General features: G+C 40.0%; 1 protein-coding gene across 1 annotated transcript in view; it reads left to right on the forward strand.

Moving 5' to 3' along the window:
• Positions 1–19,464, forward strand: part of otogl (otogelin-like) — a 43,009-nt gene that overhangs the window by 13,462 nt on the left and 10,083 nt on the right. The window contains exons 18-39 of the mRNA XM_066723745.1: positions 49–214; positions 582–656; positions 935–978; positions 1,261–1,432; positions 2,057–2,164; positions 2,717–2,855; positions 4,142–4,276; positions 4,768–4,914; positions 6,914–7,033; positions 7,466–7,582; positions 8,338–8,494; positions 9,007–9,033; positions 9,512–9,679; positions 11,373–11,651; positions 13,573–13,690; positions 14,136–14,215; positions 14,381–15,438; positions 15,927–16,104; positions 16,476–16,618; positions 18,517–18,540; positions 18,657–18,749; positions 19,048–19,237. Of these exons, the coding sequence (XP_066579842.1) occupies positions 49–214; positions 582–656; positions 935–978; positions 1,261–1,432; positions 2,057–2,164; positions 2,717–2,855; positions 4,142–4,276; positions 4,768–4,914; positions 6,914–7,033; positions 7,466–7,582; positions 8,338–8,494; positions 9,007–9,033; positions 9,512–9,679; positions 11,373–11,651; positions 13,573–13,690; positions 14,136–14,215; positions 14,381–15,438; positions 15,927–16,104; positions 16,476–16,618; positions 18,517–18,540; positions 18,657–18,749; positions 19,048–19,237 (3,738 nt within the window). The remainder of the gene's footprint in view (positions 1–48; positions 215–581; positions 657–934; positions 979–1,260; positions 1,433–2,056; positions 2,165–2,716; positions 2,856–4,141; positions 4,277–4,767; positions 4,915–6,913; positions 7,034–7,465; positions 7,583–8,337; positions 8,495–9,006; positions 9,034–9,511; positions 9,680–11,372; positions 11,652–13,572; positions 13,691–14,135; positions 14,216–14,380; positions 15,439–15,926; positions 16,105–16,475; positions 16,619–18,516; positions 18,541–18,656; positions 18,750–19,047; positions 19,238–19,464) is intronic.

A 19,464-nucleotide genomic window follows, 5' to 3' on the forward strand; every position in this document is an offset into this window, starting at 1 on the left:
ACCACTTGTGTGACTGTAATCTGTAATTCCGCTATTGTCTTTATATAGGTGTGGTATGCCTTGGAGGAATGCAGTACCACACGTGCACGTCGTTGTGCGGGAAGACATGCCAGTCCCTCTCCAGCGCCGAAGTGTGTGACGAGGACTGCTCGGAGGGGTGTAACTGCCCTGCAGGGACTTACTTCGATGATGTCCGGCAGCGCTGCATCACCATGTAGGCATTTCCTTGTGCCAACGATGGGATACGAGCTACACGATAGTCTTCCGTCAACGGGCAGTGGGGTTTAACCCTTTCAAGGGGCAGTAGCGTTGAAAGAAATGTCCTGAGATCTGTGTCTTTTTAGGCTGAGACTACTATATAGACTGGGTTTTTGTAAGACATAAAATATATGTTTTTTCATCCCTCCATAATTTTCTGCTAGATTGGTAAATTTACACTGTTTAAAAACTGAAAGAAAAATAGGAAATGAAAAAAAAAAAATTGATTGCAAGTTTGGAAGTGTTTTTTTTTTTTTTTTTACAAATTGGAAGCTTTTACTTTCTCTGAAATGCCCTGAAGAATAACGTGCCTTTCTCTGCAGGTCCCTGTGTCACTGCTACTTCATGGGCTCTGTGTTTCAGCCGGGGGAGGTTTCATTCAGTGCATCTGGCCCATGGTAAGTAGTCTTTAATAACATTACATACATTCGCTTTCTTTTACAGAAAGAAATTCGGACTTTCTGATGTGATTGCCCTATTACAAAAGCAATGATGATAATAGAATCTGACAGTTTAATTTCCTCAATAATGGAATGTGTGAAGTGGTCAGATAGTCAACAGATTATGGGTTTAAAAACTATGGAATTAATATAGCAAAATCAAAAACAATTGAAAATCAAGGAAGAGTCAACCTCCATACAAGTATTGAGCATCATCGCCTTTCTGTCCCCAACAGCCTTTGCAGGAATGGACGGATGGAGTGTGCCCCCGAAGAGCCAGGTAAGGGTCTTAGTTGTAGGTATGGATGATATACTTCTCCATGGGTCATTTCACACGGTGACAAGATTAAGAATATTAGCTGCTGGGAGTGACTGGGATAGAGCAGAGTATTTTCAATATTTACCAACAAGTTGACATTTCATTCTGTACATTTCATCTATATAAAGCAGTGAGGATTTGAAATACAGCTTTGATTTGGCAGGATTGAAAGACATGGGCCAAGAAATGCAACAACTGTGAGGTGTGTTTTTTTTAGTGAAGTAACATGGTTGGTTTTGTCAGAACCAGAACCAGGAGAATGCCCCGAAGGAAAGATATACTTCAACTGCAGAGAGCAGCAGCCCGGCCAGCCGCGCACCGGCATCGCCTGTGAAGTGACCTGCCGCAACATGATGATGAACCTCACCTGTCTGCCCACCACGCCCTGTGTGCCCGGCTGCGGCTGCCCGGCAGGGTAGGGGCTCTGTGCGCTGGAGGCTGGCAGTGTCCGTCTCTACTTTTCCAGCATTTAATGATTCAGATTAGTGGAAAATAACAAATTAACATATCCCACTGGATATATTTAACCCTTGGCTGCAGCCCTCTAAATCAACTCCAGATTAGATCCTGGAAAACCATGCAGGCAAAAAAAACAACTATCAAACAGAGACATCTGTCACCAAATCTTAAATGAATAACAAGTGGGAAATTGTGACGTGTATAAGTTTAAATTACACTTCAGAATACGTGATAGGTCTCCCTTATCCTGTGCTGCAAATTAATTTTAACCATTTTCTCTCACATATATTTTATACATAATTTGCTGTAAGAATTTTGATATATTTTGTGGTGCGATTTTTGTCGTTTTAAATTGGTTTCCTTTATGTTTCTTAAAGCCTGTTGATAATCTAAATTTCAAAAACAAAATAGCATCATACAGTGACTGTCCCCTTTTAAAATAATTGTACTGTTCATAACTCCATCACTGCATTTTCTCTACAAAACATTCATCCAGAGTTTAAATACACTCTTTCTGAAGAGCCTAACATTTTCTTCTACTCCATTCAGTTTTCTCTGGTTTCTTTTGGTTTCTCTAAAGGCTGGTGAGACACAAGCACGAGTGCTATTTTCCAGAAAACTGCCCGTGTGCTTGGATGGGGCAAGAGTATTTACCAGGAGAAATAGTGGCTACGCCTTGTTATAAATGGTACGTACAACATACAGAAATGATAGACTAATAAATTTAAACAAAATTAAGGAAAGAGCATGCCTTTTTCCCACTACATATTTTGCGATTGTGTTCACCCTGTTTCACTGAAAGAATATGTAAGCATCCCTGAAATATTAGTGCACTGTTTTCTTGAGGATGATGTTTGATAAGAGACTGAAATTATTTTGTCCAATTAAATTTCCCTGCATTTATTCGAGGTATGAAAGATGCATTCCAATGAGATTCAGTAATTTGGAGCTGGTGTTGTTCCTTTCTTCCTGGCCTGGTGTTTTTCCAGAGGTTTTAAAGGTTTTCTTTCATAACATCAAATGCTGGGCTCATTTTATTTGTAGCTGTCTTCAAAAATACAATTAACTTTAGTAACCATAAATAGTTTCATATGTTCCACCCCTTATTAATTTATAAAAGAACAAGATCAAATTAAAAACTAGAACATACTTTTTGGAGATCTGATTTTGATTGTGCACAGGAGCTTGTTTCTGATCAATCATGCTAACTTGCCAATCCTTTGTCGGTTTCCTATTTCAGCATTTGCCACCGGGGGTATTTTAACTGCACCTACTACCCCTGTCCTGCAGTGTGTACGGTATATAGTGACCGCCATTACCACACCTTCGATGGGTTGGAATATGATTATGTGAGCGACTGCCAGGTCTATTTAGTGAAGGTAGGCTTAAACTTTGAACATGTTTACAGTACTCTAAACTTTATAACAATATGAATGGTTTAATTAGTTGAAAGCATATCTAATAGCATTTTTATAAAATTAATATGCTGGTTAAAAAGCTCATTCTTCACAGAGTCTCCCTTTTCTGTTGCTCCATTATTTATTAAAGAATATTGATCTTTAATGAAAGTTTATCACGCTAAGAGGAAGATGAAAGACTGAAGCTCGCTCGTGCAGTTAAGAGTGCTTGGGTTCTTGTCCATTTCCTGATTAAAAACTTACACTCACAGTAATCTCAGAGGCATTATGTGGAGCAGAAGGTAGTTGCATCAAATTAATGTCCACCCTGGTTTTCGAGGGATGCAGATCGCAGTGAATTTAAAGTGAGCAAGCATGGGCTCCGAACACCGGACTGAGCTCTGCACTCTCCCAAACTCAAAGCCCTTCTCGGCAGGGTGGATTGAATCACTGGAAAACAGATATGTGCACATTTTCAAAGCCCTAATCTTGGGAAAATCAGAGGCATTTTTAATTAGAACAGGATTGCTGTAATGTAATCCAATGAAATGTCAAATCCATTGGATAAACAGGGCAAAGTCAAACATAGCAAACAAAGGTGAACTTGTTCCAATCAGTTTACAGCTTCCATTCTTCCCAGACCTTTAGTGGCAGTCTAAGAGCATTTTTAAAGTAAGTTTTCATAGAGATTATACGGATGTTACACTTTTTCCAAAGCAACAGCGGATATGTGACAGTTGGTTAGATTGTGTGTTCAAAAAAGGGAGGACTTGTTAGGTTTTGGTAAGATTTGGTAGTTGCCTGATCTTCGTTATTTTTGTTCTTAATTAAATTATTTTATTCTTCTTAAGGAAAGGGTTCAGGACTGGCCTCTTGTTTCCTCTGAATAGTTGCCTTTAAAGGCCAAAAGATTCCCAAAGGTCCAAACTGATCTGCAAGAATGTCAGTATTCAGCACTGAGAATATCTTTGTGCTTGAACAAAGCAATTGACATTGTACATATATGATAACAACCAAACATCACTTAACAGAGGTCTTTGAAGATCGGTCCTTTAAAATTGTACCCGTTGTGGTTCCCATATCATTGAATTTCATTATCAATTTTGCTTTTCCTAAAAATAAAACTACAAAAGTTGATGAAAGTATAATATGAACTAGAATATTCCAATTTCCAAGAAGAGTATAAAATATGCTCTTAACTCTCAGGTTATCTTTTTACCTCGACTGTTTGTTGAGCAAAGTGTATATAATTTTCTCTTTTTTTTCAGAGCATCAATGACACCGAAGTCTCCATAACCACTCAAAATAAAGATTGCTATGAAAGTGGGATTGTTTGTATGAAATACTTGGTGGTGTATGTCGGACTTACAAAAATCTATTTCAGTGACAACTCTGGAAAACCGGTTAGTACCTTGAAATTGTCTTGCACTCAACCTGGTTTAACACATTTTTGACTTCCTCTGGTGCCATGAACCTTAAACTTATCATCCAGAAAGGCAAAGCTATGCAAATCCAGCTCGGATAAAGCTTTTCAAAGGCATTGCACTGAAGGTAGCATATATGTGTAGGTAGTGCATGCAGGATTATTAGGCTGAGTCAAAGTGCATTTTCTGCTTGCAGAATGTGACAAGTACTTCTTGAATTAAGGCAGGGATTGTTCTTAACAGAGATAGCTATTTGGAATCAATCATTATTTTGTAGTATTTCTGCATTATATCGAAATAAACCCTGCTGCATTGAGCCAAAAGACAGAATGGATACTGGGGAAGGCTTAGTCTTGTGCTGGATAGAAGACCCTTCTGTCCTCAGAGTTGAGCCAAACCCTTATGGGGGTCTTACTATATTGAAGGATTTCCTACATTCAATGAGTCTTTTTGTGTTTGTATATTTTTAGAGTTCCTCAACTGTAATTGGGAAGGGCTATGAGTTTCAGCTGTGGAAAGCTGGGTATTACATAGTGGTTCACTTCCCCAAGCAAGAAATCACCATCCTCTGGGACAAGAAGACCACAGTGCACATACAGGCCGGGCCAAAGTGGAAGGTAGGCATTGACAGCTGATCACTGCTGGCCTGGAGAACTATTTAAAGGCCATATCTGACGTACTGAATCCAATATGCTACAGTGGCTTGTTGCATAAGGATTTCGTATACATTTTGTTATGTTACAATCTGGTATTAAAATTGATTTAATTAGGAATATCTCACTTTGATCAACACTCCAACACCTTGAAGGTGCAAAATATTTGTAATTTTTATTTTGAAACAAACGTTAATTAAACATAAAAAAACTTGTGTTAGTTGCATAATTATTATTATTCACCCCCCTGAGTGAATACTTGGTAGAACCACCTTGGCAACAATTATAGCTGCAAGTCTTTTTGAGTAAGTCTCTACCATCTGGGTACAGTAATTTTTACCCAATCTTCTTGCCAAAATTGCTCAAGCTGTCTCAGGTTGGATGGGCACTGTTGGTTTCAAGTTTTGCCACAGATTCACAATTGGATTGAGGTCTGGGCTTTGACTGAGCCTTTCTAGGACACTCAGGTTCTTGTTTATAAACTACTCCAGTGTAGCCTTGGCTGTGTATTTAGGATCATTGTCCTGCTGAAATGTCAACCTCCACCCCAGTCCAAGGTCTCTTGCAGAATGAAGCAGGTTTTCCAATAGAATTTTCCTTTATTGGGCTCCATCCAACTCAATCATGACATGCTTGCCTGTCCCTGGCATGAAAAGCATCTCCATAACATGATGATGCCACCACCATGCTTCACAGTAGGGCTGGTGTTATATGTGTGATATGTTGTGTTGGGTTTGCACCAGTTGTTTTTCCATCAGGCCACAGAATCTTATGCCGCATCTTTTTGCTAATTCCAGGCAAGATTTTTCATGGGCTTTTTTCAGAAATGGCATTCTCCTCACCACTCTTCCATATAGCCCAGCTGTCGCAACCGGGTAATAGATGACATATGGACAGTTTTTCCCCATCCTGGCCATGGAATTCTAGCTCCTTCAGAGTTTCCATTGGCCTCTTGGTGGCTTCTCTGACCACCGACTGGTCCTTGCCTGGTCACTCAGTTTTGGTGGATGGCTATTTTTTTATAATGGATTTAACTGTGCTCCAGAGGATGTTCAAAGTTTGGGATATTGTTTTATAGCCCAACCCTGACAGGTGCTTTTCCAGAACATTCTCTCAGACTTGTCTTGAAAGATCCTTGGTCTCCATGGTGTGGTTGTTTGGATATCCTCTCTGATGCTCTGGGGCATTCCAGAAGCAGGTGTATTTAGTCTGAGATCATGTGACGCTTTACATGCACACAGGTGGACTGTATTACACTAATTATATGACTTCTGAAGGCATTTGCCTGCACCACAGCTTGTTTAAGTGTGTCATAGGGGGTGAAAACGTATGCAATCAAGACTTTTCAGGTTTTTATTTGTAGTTAATTTAAAAAAAGGTTCTACATTTGTTTTCCATCATCGACAGATTTGTGTAGATCAGTGACAGAAAATCCCAAATTAATCCATTTTAGTTTCAGTAACACTACAACAAGTCCTTGGGAGGTGAATACTTACGCATTCCACTGTATATCAGCACTTCAGCATTCCTCTGATACTGTGATTCCTGTGACCATAATGAACATCTTTTAGACTTTCATAAATACACACAAAAAGGTAACTTCATCTGATAATATATTATTTGTTTTAGTTTTGCAGGGGCTGCCGTGTGGTCTTGGGACTGCAGTCACGTTTCATATACAATGTCTTACCTTAGATTTCCAGTTCAGTAACCCTTTTGATCTGCTCTTACCATGGCAACCAGACTTGAAACAGAAACTTAATTGCAGCACAGGTACAACATTGCCAAACTCTAGGGAGGTCCGCAACAACAAGGTTTAAAAAAATGTGTTTATTGGATTTACCTGAACATTTTATACACATATGATAACTCGATGAGCATTGTGATGCGGACTTTCTGCAAGGGTCAGCAAGAACCGGACTGCTATAGCTCCTAAGCCTCAATAACCTTTCCTCCAACACAGGGTCAGCTGACAGGGATGTGCGGCAATTTTGACAAAATAACGGTGAATGACATGACGACGTCTAGTAACATGGAGCTGAGCAACGCACAGGCCTTCGGAGACAGCTGGGCCCTCGGACAGGTAACCAATAAAGTTTGAGTGAATACATTACGCAAACAAATAAATACATACATGAATAATTTAACGTATATATCAGGTTTTTGTTTAGAACGTCTTGCCTTGGGTCTCATTGAGCTCCTGAGCCGCCAGCAGCATCATGTGTAGGCCGAGGTGAGAGCATTACAGACGCTATGCCTGAGATTTAAGAATGCAAAAACGGCGAACCCTTTCCCACAGTGCACTGAGATTAACCGGTCAGGTTTGTTTTAGTTCTCAGTACAGAGACAGTTACCTGCTTCTGGACGTTGTTGGATTACAGGGATTGTTTTTTTAACTTGCACTTAAACTTGCTATGTGATATTTACAAGACATTGGACACCAGCGTTGGAAAGATGAATGTCCCAAACGGGGAAATTCAGAGCAGGAGGAAAACCACTTTTCTTTCTCTCTCAGTGTGAAAGTGCATTCGTCGTGAAGAGGCCGTGTGAAGGAGACCTGAGCCGGCAGCCATATGCCAAAAGGGAATGTGCTATTTTATACAGTGACGTCTTTGCCCCCTGTCACAATGTGGTGGGTACAATGGCTGTTTTGTTTTTCACATGAATGCATTAAATTGCTTATACAGAGAGTGTGTTGCATATGTGGAGGAAAATGTATTTACTTTTTCCGCTATATTCTATAATAAAATAAACCCAGCAAAATAATTAATCAAGAGACATTTAGTAGTGTTGCAACAGGCTGTGGTGAAGTTGCCTAAACATGATTAACTACTTTAGTTACCCATGTCTTTTGACCGCTAGGTGGTAGTGTTGTCACAGTGTTGTGAATAAAATTCTGTGAGATCTCCCAGAGTAGAGTGGGCATTGCGTATTTGCTAACTTGGCCCTGTTTTATTGCCAGACTTCAGTCAGTTCAGTTTCCTAAAGGTACCCAGCGAATAAGAAATACAATTATAATAATTAGCATGTTAAATGAATTCAAGCCTCTGTGTAAAATAAACTAAAATGCTTAATAACCGTGAATGTAGAGAATTTAGTGACTGTAATTGTTCCCTGCATGAAAATTACTTTTTGCAGAAAATAAGCATTATACACAAAAGCAGACAGTGTATCTGGGTAAAAGCAGATTAAAATAACAGGCAGATACATCATCTCTTCAAAAACAGTAGCCTCAATTTCTGTATTTTTTAAGTGAGCTCATCAGCTACATAGAATTTGATCTTGAATTCTTAAAGGTTAGTTTGATGCTTTGTTATCAAGATGCAGATTGATGTACTGATGTCTGGTTTTAACATGGCATAATTGTTGTCTTTTTTCACGGCCAAGGTGGACGTCACCTGGTTTTACAAAAACTGCCTGACAGACACCTGCAACTGTAACCGTGGTGGAGACTGCGAGTGTCTCTGTACCAGCATCGCAGCGTACGCCCACAAGTGCTGCCAGCAGGGGGTAGCCGTGCACTGGAGATCTCCCACTGTGTGTGGTGAGTGGCCTGTCTGGACACTTTTGTTGGAATCCATTCCTGTAGTGTAGTGACAAATTATGTTAAGAGCTGAGTGCATCACAAGATAAAAGGGACCACCTGCTTAGACACTAAAATATTGAGTAAAGCAATTAGCTTCTGCATTCTGAGATAACTGTAAGCATGAAAAATTGAAAGTTCTGTGTATTGAGCAGAGTTGCTCTACTAGCCGAGCTGTTTTGCACTAAGTGGACAGCAAACACCTGCTGTAAAGTTTAATATCTCAGCACGGCTATCTTAAAACTTGCTTCAGAAAATACTTTTTGGTTTTGTTGTAGTTTATGTACAGTGTAACTGTTCTCAATGTGATAAAATTGTGCTTTATCCCAATTAGTAATTAGTAAATGTAAGGGTCAGGGGCTTTTTAAAGGAATAGGCCTTTATAACTGCTCTGCTGCCTCTCCTCCTATACAAAGAATGTACTGCACCTTTCAATCTTTCTAATGCTCTGATTTCTTTGGTTTCCTTTTCAGCATATGACTGTGAATATTACAACCAAGGTATGTCACAGCCATTATGAGAACCGTCCTTTGAAATTAACACCTACAAAAGCATTTCAAAGTGAATTGAACCCTTTGGAAGGATAGAGAGAAAGATGCCGTAAGCCTTAATTAGCCACCGACGGATCATCTGTTCTCTGCAGTAAAGCTGAACTTGATCTGCCAAAGGATGCACTCTTCCAGTCATGTGATCAGAATAATAACAGAGAAACTAGTATCAAAAGGAATATGTGAGGATAACCCTCATCTGTTGTGTGTGGAGATCATAATTGATAATAAAAGCAAAAATCTAACGTATAATGTAGTGAGGAGAGAAAGAAAGAGGATTGTATTACAATAAGCTTTTATAATGATGAGATTTTTATGAACAGTAAATTGCTGTTTGTTAAATGTGCCCAAGTCGTTTATTGTTTAATGAGCAGATGTACCATTGTCGTTGTAAAGAATACTTACAGTTTAACTGATTTGTTCTCTTCAGAGCTGGGAGAAGGACCCTATATATTATTTAGTGTTGCATACAATGACACCGTTTTCGGGGCCAATTTGACAAGCGGAGAGGTTTTTCCATTGCCTAAAATCAGTGCCGCAGGGGGAGTGCTCTTCAACTTCATGATAACTGCAGGACTTTACAAGGACAAGTATTCACGTGAGTATATTTGTATTCCTGCTGGTAAGAAACATAAGTCACTCTGTGTTATTAACTAACTGTGTTATCACTAACTGTGCAGCACATCTATTTTTCAGGCTAAATTGGGCAAAGGTTGAGTTGCATAAACCAAAGAAGAAGAAAAAAAAAAAAAGTCCAAATGCAACTCTTTTCTTTAGTGTCAAGCCGACTTTTGCACCAATTGTACATTATTATTTTTTGAAAGCATTAAAAGCAAAAGACCTCTGACCTCTGCCTCATTCGGAATGACCCCAGTCAGATGTCACTGTGCGTATCTGTTACTGTGTGGGATCGGTGTCAGACAGAACGGCGAGGTTTGAATTTCCTTGATCCTTCACAGATGGCTGGATAACACTGGACACGGAGAGAATATGCAAGCGGCTCATGGATTGTAGTCCTCCGCAATTCAATTTCTGTACAAGTATTAATTTGATAAAAAGAATACCCCCCAGCTGTGTGCTACAATAACTTACATCAGCCACGACAATTCCCTGTGGTAACTTTATGCCTCCGAATGTGGATTAACATGCTAGCCCGCCTCCTCCTGTTACACTCTGGGTATTATCCATGGCCTTCCTTTATCATATCATGAAACAATTGTTACATTTAAGTGGTGTATGATCAAATGTGAAAAAGGGAAGCCGGTCACAACGTTGATTAGATATTTTCTTGCTGCTGAACCTCTTGGAAAGCACCTAATCCTTGCATTGGGAGAAAAACTGACTCAGTGTCTGCTCTGTTTGATTACATGAAAGCACACTTTTACTGTGTAAAGCTCATCCTGAGATATTAGCATACTTTAATCCCAAAGATAACAGAAGGGCAATACCGAGAATTATGAGTGTGTTATATTTAGCTGAGAATTTCCAGTATTTAAATATCTGGACCCTATTTCAGCTTTATCATTTGTGGGACTTGTCCTATAAAGGTGATTAAGGAAGGTGTTCATTATATAGAATTATAATTACAACATTCAATAACTGTTAAATCATTCCATACAAAGTTGCATATTTGGTTAAGAAAATACATTTTATCTAAGAGCTAGGATCACTAATTGATACCACATGTTAATGCATTTCAATTTAAAATTACACACAGGTGAGGATATGGTGCAAAGGACTGAGATTTGTTATAATTGCAGTGACAGTGGGACATAAAATAAACAAAACCAACCCCAAAGGAAATCCATATCTCCCCTGGAGACCACCTATACTTTAAAGAGTCTCTCACTAAACACAAACACTAACAAAAGACACACACCAAGCAAACACAATTCCAGAATTAAAGTCCGTAAATAAAGACCCATTTCCCAGTCCTCCTCTTCCGTCGTGTTGTCTGGGGATACACAAGAAGTCATGCAAGATTCAAATGGGGTGTGTCTTTATGGCCGCTGTCTGTCTAACATCATTCACAGCTGCCGATTGATATAAACGTACTAATGTAAAAAGCTACGTATTTTGCTGTATAATGCAAAATATTATTGCACCTGCATTTTGAGAGATGTCCAACTTCCCTTTCTTAACTTCACACAGTCATATTTTTGTATGTTCTTTCCTTTTGTTGCTGGATGGCCAGATAAATAATATTATTTAACTGTTGATTATCTGGAAAGTCGGTGGATACTAATATCCCAAGATGTTAACTGAGATGTCACCATCATCCCTTTTCGAAGGACTCCCTGTTGTCTCCTTCGAGTCTGCCGAGAGGCCCAACTACTTCCTGTGTGTGAGTGAGAGCCGGGCGCTGCGTCTGGAGCGCTGGAGCGTTGGAGAGGACTTCCGGCACAGAGCCACCTTCCTGCACCACCAGGGCCTGTGGCTGCCGGGCTACAGCTCCTTCGAGGTGTACAGCCAGAAAGGCCTGTTCCTCAGCCTCACCCGGACTGAGGTGCGAGCGGTGGGCTATGACTACTCGCAGGAATTCAGGCAGATCACCAGTTTTACAATCGAAGGTAAGCAACTCGTACCAGTGGACTTTGTTTTTATTCTCGTTTCATGGATCAGTAGTACACCTGTTATCACAATATTATTTTTGTACATATATATCTATATTTGATCAGCGTTTTACAAGAGAAACAGGGTAACACAATAGCAGATGAATGGCAATGTCAGTATTATATTTTACAAATCTGGTAGACTGGGAAAATATAATATGGATGTTTCACTTTTCATGTAAAAAAAAATACTTTGCTCAGCATAAAAGCTTCAATAAATCTCATTCACTGACAGTTGTTCCTTTTTTTCAGAATTAATTTTTAAATGGTTTCTGCCTGAGTACCAGCAATTAATCATGACTTTAGCAGTGGCAGTCTTTCTTAATGTAGTGCTTCTTGGCTTTTTCTATTTAAATTAACATCCCTGCCTAAATAGATGGTATGACCCTTTGGTTGTACTTTCCCTAATGAATTATCCTTCTTTGTCTAGAGCTATTAATGGCAAAGTGATATAAATTCTGTGGGATTTATCAGTTCTTGCATAATATTACATTATATGTGTCGGTTACTGCACTGTGAAGTTTATCTCACAGCTACAGTAATGTGCTGACTAACTAGATTAACAAAATATCCCATTAGTCTACAGGATTAAAGATATTGAAGAATGTTGATTTCATTCATCTGACTGGAATTCCCACTTACTCACTTTTAATAAGCCTACTTATCAATCTGCTTAGACGTAGTCTTTGACTAACAAAAGCCTGTTTCCCTGTTAGCAAAAAAAAAAACGAATTCCTAGGTATAGGAAAGAATACCTGATTTTTAATGCTGCAAGGCCATTCCCCTACTCTATCATGTCTTGCATAAAAAGGTACAATCTTCAATCCCAAAGGTGTTTTTTTTAAACCACCAGCTTGTAAGTGCAATTCATGTAATGTTCTATTTCAGTACTTCAGCAATAAGAAAAGGTCCTCTTCTCTAAACAGAAATACGACAAATCCCAGTCCCAGTCTCTTTCAGATGCACTACTTTCCCAGTGAACTGGGGGATTGCCCGCCATTCCCCATGCCAGTCCTGACACGACTAGCCTAATCAACAGCCTCTTACATTGTCTTCATAAATGATATGCAAAACCAGTCCAATTAAGAGCATTCAGACAAGACTCTATCCTAACTGGGAATGAGGCCCACCCGCAATTAATTAGGGATCTAGGACTGGATTAAATAAAAAATTTGACCCACCCGGTAATAGCAATCTACATAACTGAACATCATTCTGGATGCATGTGTGAGTAGAAGTAATTAGCATCTCACAAAAAAATGTGGTTGCCACTGAGTACAGGTTTGTAGTTTTGTATTAGCGAGTGGGTCAAAGCGTTGATTAATCCCAGCACTAGTCTATTCCCAGCTATATGTCGACAATATAAACCTGTGTCCCACTAAATGTATTTATCATTTAAACACTGTTTCATTGTAATATATTACTCACAGTTATGTAGCAGTCCTCAGTTTACATCAGTCCTAAAACATAATTAATGTGAGCTAATGATATCAGTTGATTACACAGTTTAAATACAGAGAACTGAATGATAAAGTCATATTTTTCCACAGCAGCTTTTCCATGAGGGGAGATTGGGAGCAGTTTTAAAGTTGTATACAACCACTGAAGCAGGCAGATGACTAAACCTCATAAAGGAGATACATGCAGCACTATGGTACATTAGAGTGAATACAACACAACAGGACGGAAAAGAACAAAAGAGGAATCCAGCAAAAGTCTTTATTATGCTTGCAGTGCATTTTTGTTAGGTTCAGCACTCTTGGACCAAGAAAATGTGACATATTGTGTAAATGTATTATTTTAAAATGCTTTAGGATTCTGGGGAATATGAATTTGGTATTTTCCAATATGTAATGTGTTTTACCTTTCTCTTTTTCAGACAGCAGTTTTGTGATTCCATACAGGATAATGTGTGAGTGGAAATACCACCCCTGTGCAAGTCCCTGTGTCGAAACCTGCAGTGATCCACATGCTACCGATTGCAATTTTCTTCCCCCGTAAGTACTGTCACTAACGACCATAAATAGTTTATAAATATTAAGCTTTACAGCTAGCCATCAGAATCATTATTGTCCAGTCATTACTGTTGTGCAAACATCTGCCACCCCCACTGTGTTGTTCAGTTCCTGAACCATTACATTTTACAGATTATTTTCCTCTGCTTGGTGTGTCTGCGGCCATGAAGTTTATAGTCCATTCCCACTGTAGCCTTTTATTTTCATGCAGGGTAAATGTACATATTGTAATAGACCTGCTGAGTATTCTGACTAGTGGGACAAAATGGACAAAGATTTATATAAACTGTAATGGTCAGATATTTATATACTATGAGGGAACATTGGGCAGAGTGAATAATATATTAAAGTATCATACAGTACAAAAAGCAGCAATGCAATACAGCCATGCCATTAAACCATTAAAGAAAACACATTTTTCCTATAGGGTAGAAGGCTGCTTCCCACGCTGCCCTAAGAACATGATTCTTGATGATGTAACCAGAAGATGTGTTTACCCAGAAGACTGTAAGTATCTTGAAGCCGTCGTTTTCTTCTAGCTTTCTTCTGTTTTCACTGTGGTTTCAATGTCATTATGAACCAGTAAGAGGTATCAAAAGTGCAAAATAGTGGATGTAAAACCTATGAAAAGGTCTTTCTTCACAGAGTGCATAACTTTGTTCATCTTTGCAGGCATTATCTTACCCCCAACGCCAACCCCTTACATGTTTGTGACAAGATCCAACAGAACTACAACTGCTACAACCACAATGGCTCCCACGACCGTGCCAAGCACGTCTGCCACGACAGAACTACGGACAACCTCCACTGAGAGGACAACATCTCCTGCTCAGCCTACCACTATAGTGGCCACGACTACAGCTTCCACCCTGGTTCCAATTTCACTGTCTCCATTGACCACTCTATCCACTACAACTTCAGTGTCCAGTACACACACTGTGCAGACATCTGCTGTGACCGACGCTGCCACAACCCGTCCTTTCCTCACCACCAGCGCTGTCCCAGCATTGACTAGTGAAAGGACTACCCAAATGACGGCAGCGACACCAGTCCTGCTGTCTACCGCTGCCACTGAAGCAACCATCCCTTCAACAACGGCACCCATGACTGTGTCCACAACTGCGTACGCAACTTCAGAGAACCTGAGCACCTCCTCTACTGAAGGACCCTCCACCTTACAGCCCACAACCACAGCTGAACCAACCTCAACAGTCACCTTGGAAACAACCGTCTCAAGCCTCCCTCTTCTGACTTCCACAGCGTCCACAACCGTTACGGAGACCTCGACTCTGACGACAGAAGTGACAACAGCCGCCACCACTGCGTCTCCTACATCAACAACCGAGCTCAGGACTACTCCTTCTGTCACCACAGTCCCACAAACAACTACTGTTACTGAACCAGAGTCCACGACAAGTGCGCAGACCACTCCCGTTGCCACTACTGTCCCAGAAGGTCCTCCCACTACCACTGCTACACCATCATCTGTTGCTGTGAGCGAAACTGAGTCACCACTGCCTTCCAGAAGCCCCGTCCCCACTAGCCTGCCTTCCTCCACAGCCTCAGCTGCCCCAACAAGTGTCACTTCAGCCCCAGAGGTTGAGACTCCAGAGATTGTGACAGCCACACCACCCGTCATGAGCACCGAGCACTCAACGCCCTCCGCCTCCGAAACAGCCAGCCCTGGCACAGTTATACCCACAATGCTCCAGTCAACGTCCACATGCACTGTAAGAGGCTTTTTATTATATTTATCTAACCAATACAAAGCAAATATGCCACCTACCTCAGAATAAAGGTTTCTGGCTGCTCTTTGTGCCTGCTTGACTGATTTGGATATCCGAATTTGTCTTATATTGTAGTGTTATATGGCTACCACATACATAACGTGTTTGGACAACTGATTCAAAAAAGTGTTAATATAGTACATCTATTTTAGATTCCAATCTTTTAGAATGAGTGATATTAAAACATCCCGTATGTCATGCCAAAGTATATAGGCTTGGAATGTTAGGTCTGTAATAACAAACTAGGTTCAGAAATCAAATATAATTTATATGTGTGTTTGTGTATTTGTATATATATATATATATATAATTAGTATAATTAAACTGTATATACTATCAAAACAAATAGATTAGTGATATATAAATGTGAAATTTGAAACCTTGTCTGATTAATTTACATGTAAATTAAATTTATTTTTCTCCCCCTTCAGCCTCCGTATTCCTACAGGGTGGATGAATGCAGTGAATATATCTGCTTCAATGGCCACCTGATGTTCCACAATGCCTCTCTGCTGTGCCGGAACAACGTGTCTCAGCCAAACTGCGGCCTTCTGGGAATGCCAGTCCAGATTAACAGAGATCCCTGCTGTCCTCAGTGGGAATGTCCTTGTAAGACCTCACTCAGATAGCATCATATGTACTCCTGAAAACCACTTGCTGAGGAGCTGCTAAACATGGTTTTAGCTTCAGGGTTGATTAAAAGGAGTTATTCACTTCCATTTTTTAATTAAGAAATGCACACATTACACATGCACAGACTTATCTATACACTGCAGAATTTAGAGAATAATTGCATTATAGCTATAAACTGTCCATAATTTCACACATTTGTAAATGTTTAAAACCCCCTGAAAATATATTTCTTACATGCATTACAATAATGTTCCTTCCTGCTTTTACCACAATTAACGAGAAATGTCATTGTATTGCGAATGGCAAGACTGATTGATGTGAATCATTTTTACTCTTTTCAATTTCAGGTCGCTGTTCCATTATATCAGATCTGCGTGTCATCACATTCGATGGCAATAACGTTGCCCTTTATGATAATGGGTCTTACATTTTGGTTCATCTTCCCAGAGAAAATATTGTGGCTCATATCGACAAATGTCCAACCAGTGAGGTAAAACCTTTTTTTTTGCAGTAATAAAATTCCCCTGTACGTTGTTAGATATGTGACTTAATAATTGAACATATTTACAGGGATCAATATATAACAAACACTTTGTTTTGTATTTAAAATACATATACTGCAAATTAGAGAATTCAATGTCTTTCTGAGACCTATGAGAGAAAAGTCCTTTGCTGTTATAATTTATGGTGATGTTGACATTAAAAAATGTATACCTACAGTGAGGGAAAAAAGTATTTGATCCCCTGCTGATTTTGTACGTTTGCCCACTGACAAAGAAATGATCAGTCTATAATTTTAATGGTAGGTGTATTTTAACAGTGAGAGACAGAATAACAACAAAAAAATCAAGAAAAACGCATTTCAAAAAAGTTATAAATTGATTTGCATGTTAATGAGGGAAATAAGTATTTGATCCCCTATCAATCAGCAAGATTTCTGGCTCCCAGGTGTCTTTTATACAGGTAACGAGCTGAGATTAGGAGCACTCTCTTAAAGGGAGTGCTCCTAATCTCAGCTCGTTACCTGTATAAAAGACACCTGTCCACAGAAGCAATCAATCAGATTCCAAACTCTCCACCATGGCCAAGACCAAAGAGCTGTCCAAGGATGTCAGGGACAAGATTGTAGACCTACACAAGGCTGGAATGGGCTACAAGACCATCGCCAAGCAGCTTGGTGAGAAGGTGACAACAGTTGGTGCGATTATTCGCAAATGGAAGAAACACAAAATAACTGTCAGTCTCCCTCGGTCTGGGGCTCCATGCAAGATCTCACCTCAATGATCATGAGAACGGTGAGGAATCAGCCCAGAACTACACGGGAGGATCTTGTTAATGATCTCAAGGCAGCTGGGACCATAGTCACCAAGAAAACAATTGGTAACACACTATGCCGTGAAGGACTGAAATCCTGCAGCGCCCGCAAGGTCTCCCTGCTCAAGAAAGCACATGTACAGGCCTGTCTGAAGTTTGCCAATGAACATCTGAATGATTCAGAGGAGAACTGGGTGAAAGTGTTGTGGTCAGATGAGACCAAAATCAAGCTCTTTGGCATCATCTCAACTCGCCGTGTTTGGAGGAGGAGGAATGACCCCAAGAACACCATCCCCACCGTCAAACATGGAGGTGGAAACATTATGTTTTGGGGGTGTTCTTCTGCTAAGGGGACAGGACAACTGCACCGCATCAAAGGGACGATGGACGGGGCCATGTACCATCAAATCTTGGGTGAGAACCTCTTTCCCTCAGCCAGGGCATTGAAAATGGGTCGTGGATAGGTATTCCAGCATGACAATGACCCAAAACACACAGCCAAGGCAACAAAGGAGTGGCTCAAGAAGAAGCACATTAAGGTCCTGTAGTGGCCTAGCCGGTCTCCAGACCTTAATCCCATAGAAAATCTGTGGAGGGAGCTGAAGGTTCGAGTTGCCATACGTCAGCCTCGAAACCTTAATGACTTAGAGAGCATCTGCAAAGAGGAGTGGGACAAAATCCCTCCTGAGATGTGTGCAAACCTGGTGGCCAACTACAAGAAACGTCTGACCTCTGTGATTGCCAACAATGGTTTTGCCACCAAGTACTAAGTCGAAGGGGTCAAATACTTATTTCCCTCATTAACATGCAAATCAATGTATAACTTTTTTGAAATGCATTTTTCTGGATTTTTTTGTTGTTATTCTGTCTCTCACTGTTCAAATACATCTACCATTAAAATTATAGACTGATCATTTCTTTGTCAGTGGGCAAACGTACAAAATCAGCAGGGGATCAAATACTTTTTTCCCCCACTGTAACTGGAAAAGATACATCTGTTTTTTAAATACATTCTAAAACTAATAAGTAGACTTTGTTGCCTGAGTCTGTAAACATTTTCTCTTATCTTTTCAGAGTGTTAACTCTATAAGACGTCCTGTAAGTGGCTTTTATTATTATTATTATTATTATTATTATTATTATTATTATTATTACTGCTACTATTATTTTTATTATTGTTTTCCATGTTAAATTGTGCATCTTCTATTCAAAAGACGCCGACTGGTGGGACATCTGGCCTGTGTTTTAAGAAGCTCAATATTACAACGCATTCCTATAAGATTCTCATTAACCGCCTGGATAGAAAGGTGAGTGTCTGATGGTCGCTCAGCCAGCTGTTCTTAACAATCAGTCACCCAACCTATAAACATTAGAAGACATCTCTTAGCTTGATATGACTGAACAAAGTCTCCACCAATCAAATGAGTGAGCGATCTCATCATGCATGCCCAACTGGGAACATACTCAACAGCATTATTCAATCTATCCATTTATTTTCCATTTCAACTCAGCTGCAATTTGGGAGATTTTGATGAATGTTGTTTTCTTTATTGCTTTTCATGTTTTCTTTATTCTACTTTACTAACAGCTTCTTTCCATTTGCAGGTGTCAGTAAACTTCATAAACGCCCGGCTGCCGTTCACCCGGCAGAACCTGCACATCGACGACACCGGGACCATGTACTTAATCAAGACCCCCGGGGGCGTCAGTATCCAGTGGTATCACAGCACCGGGATCATAGTGCTGCAGTACAGCCCGCCCTCCAACACAACCAGTGGGACGCAGGGCCTGTGTGGTAAGACAACGGCAGTAGCCTCTAGTGAAGGACTCTTTTCTATTAATACGTTTGACCTGCTTATTCAGAATCTTATCAAAGGTGCTTAATCTTGGGACATGTTGAGTTTAAACTCTTGAATTACACTCATTAATCTCTAAAGAGGTTATCCGTCCAATTAAAAAAATGATTATGTTGCATTACATACCATATTCCTGGGAGTCTTCCTTAGTTCATAATTTTGTTTT

This window comes from Amia ocellicauda, chromosome 15 (genome assembly GCF_036373705.1).
Source record: "Amia ocellicauda isolate fAmiCal2 chromosome 15, fAmiCal2.hap1, whole genome shotgun sequence".
NCBI lineage: Eukaryota > Metazoa > Chordata > Actinopteri > Amiiformes > Amiidae > Amia > Amia ocellicauda.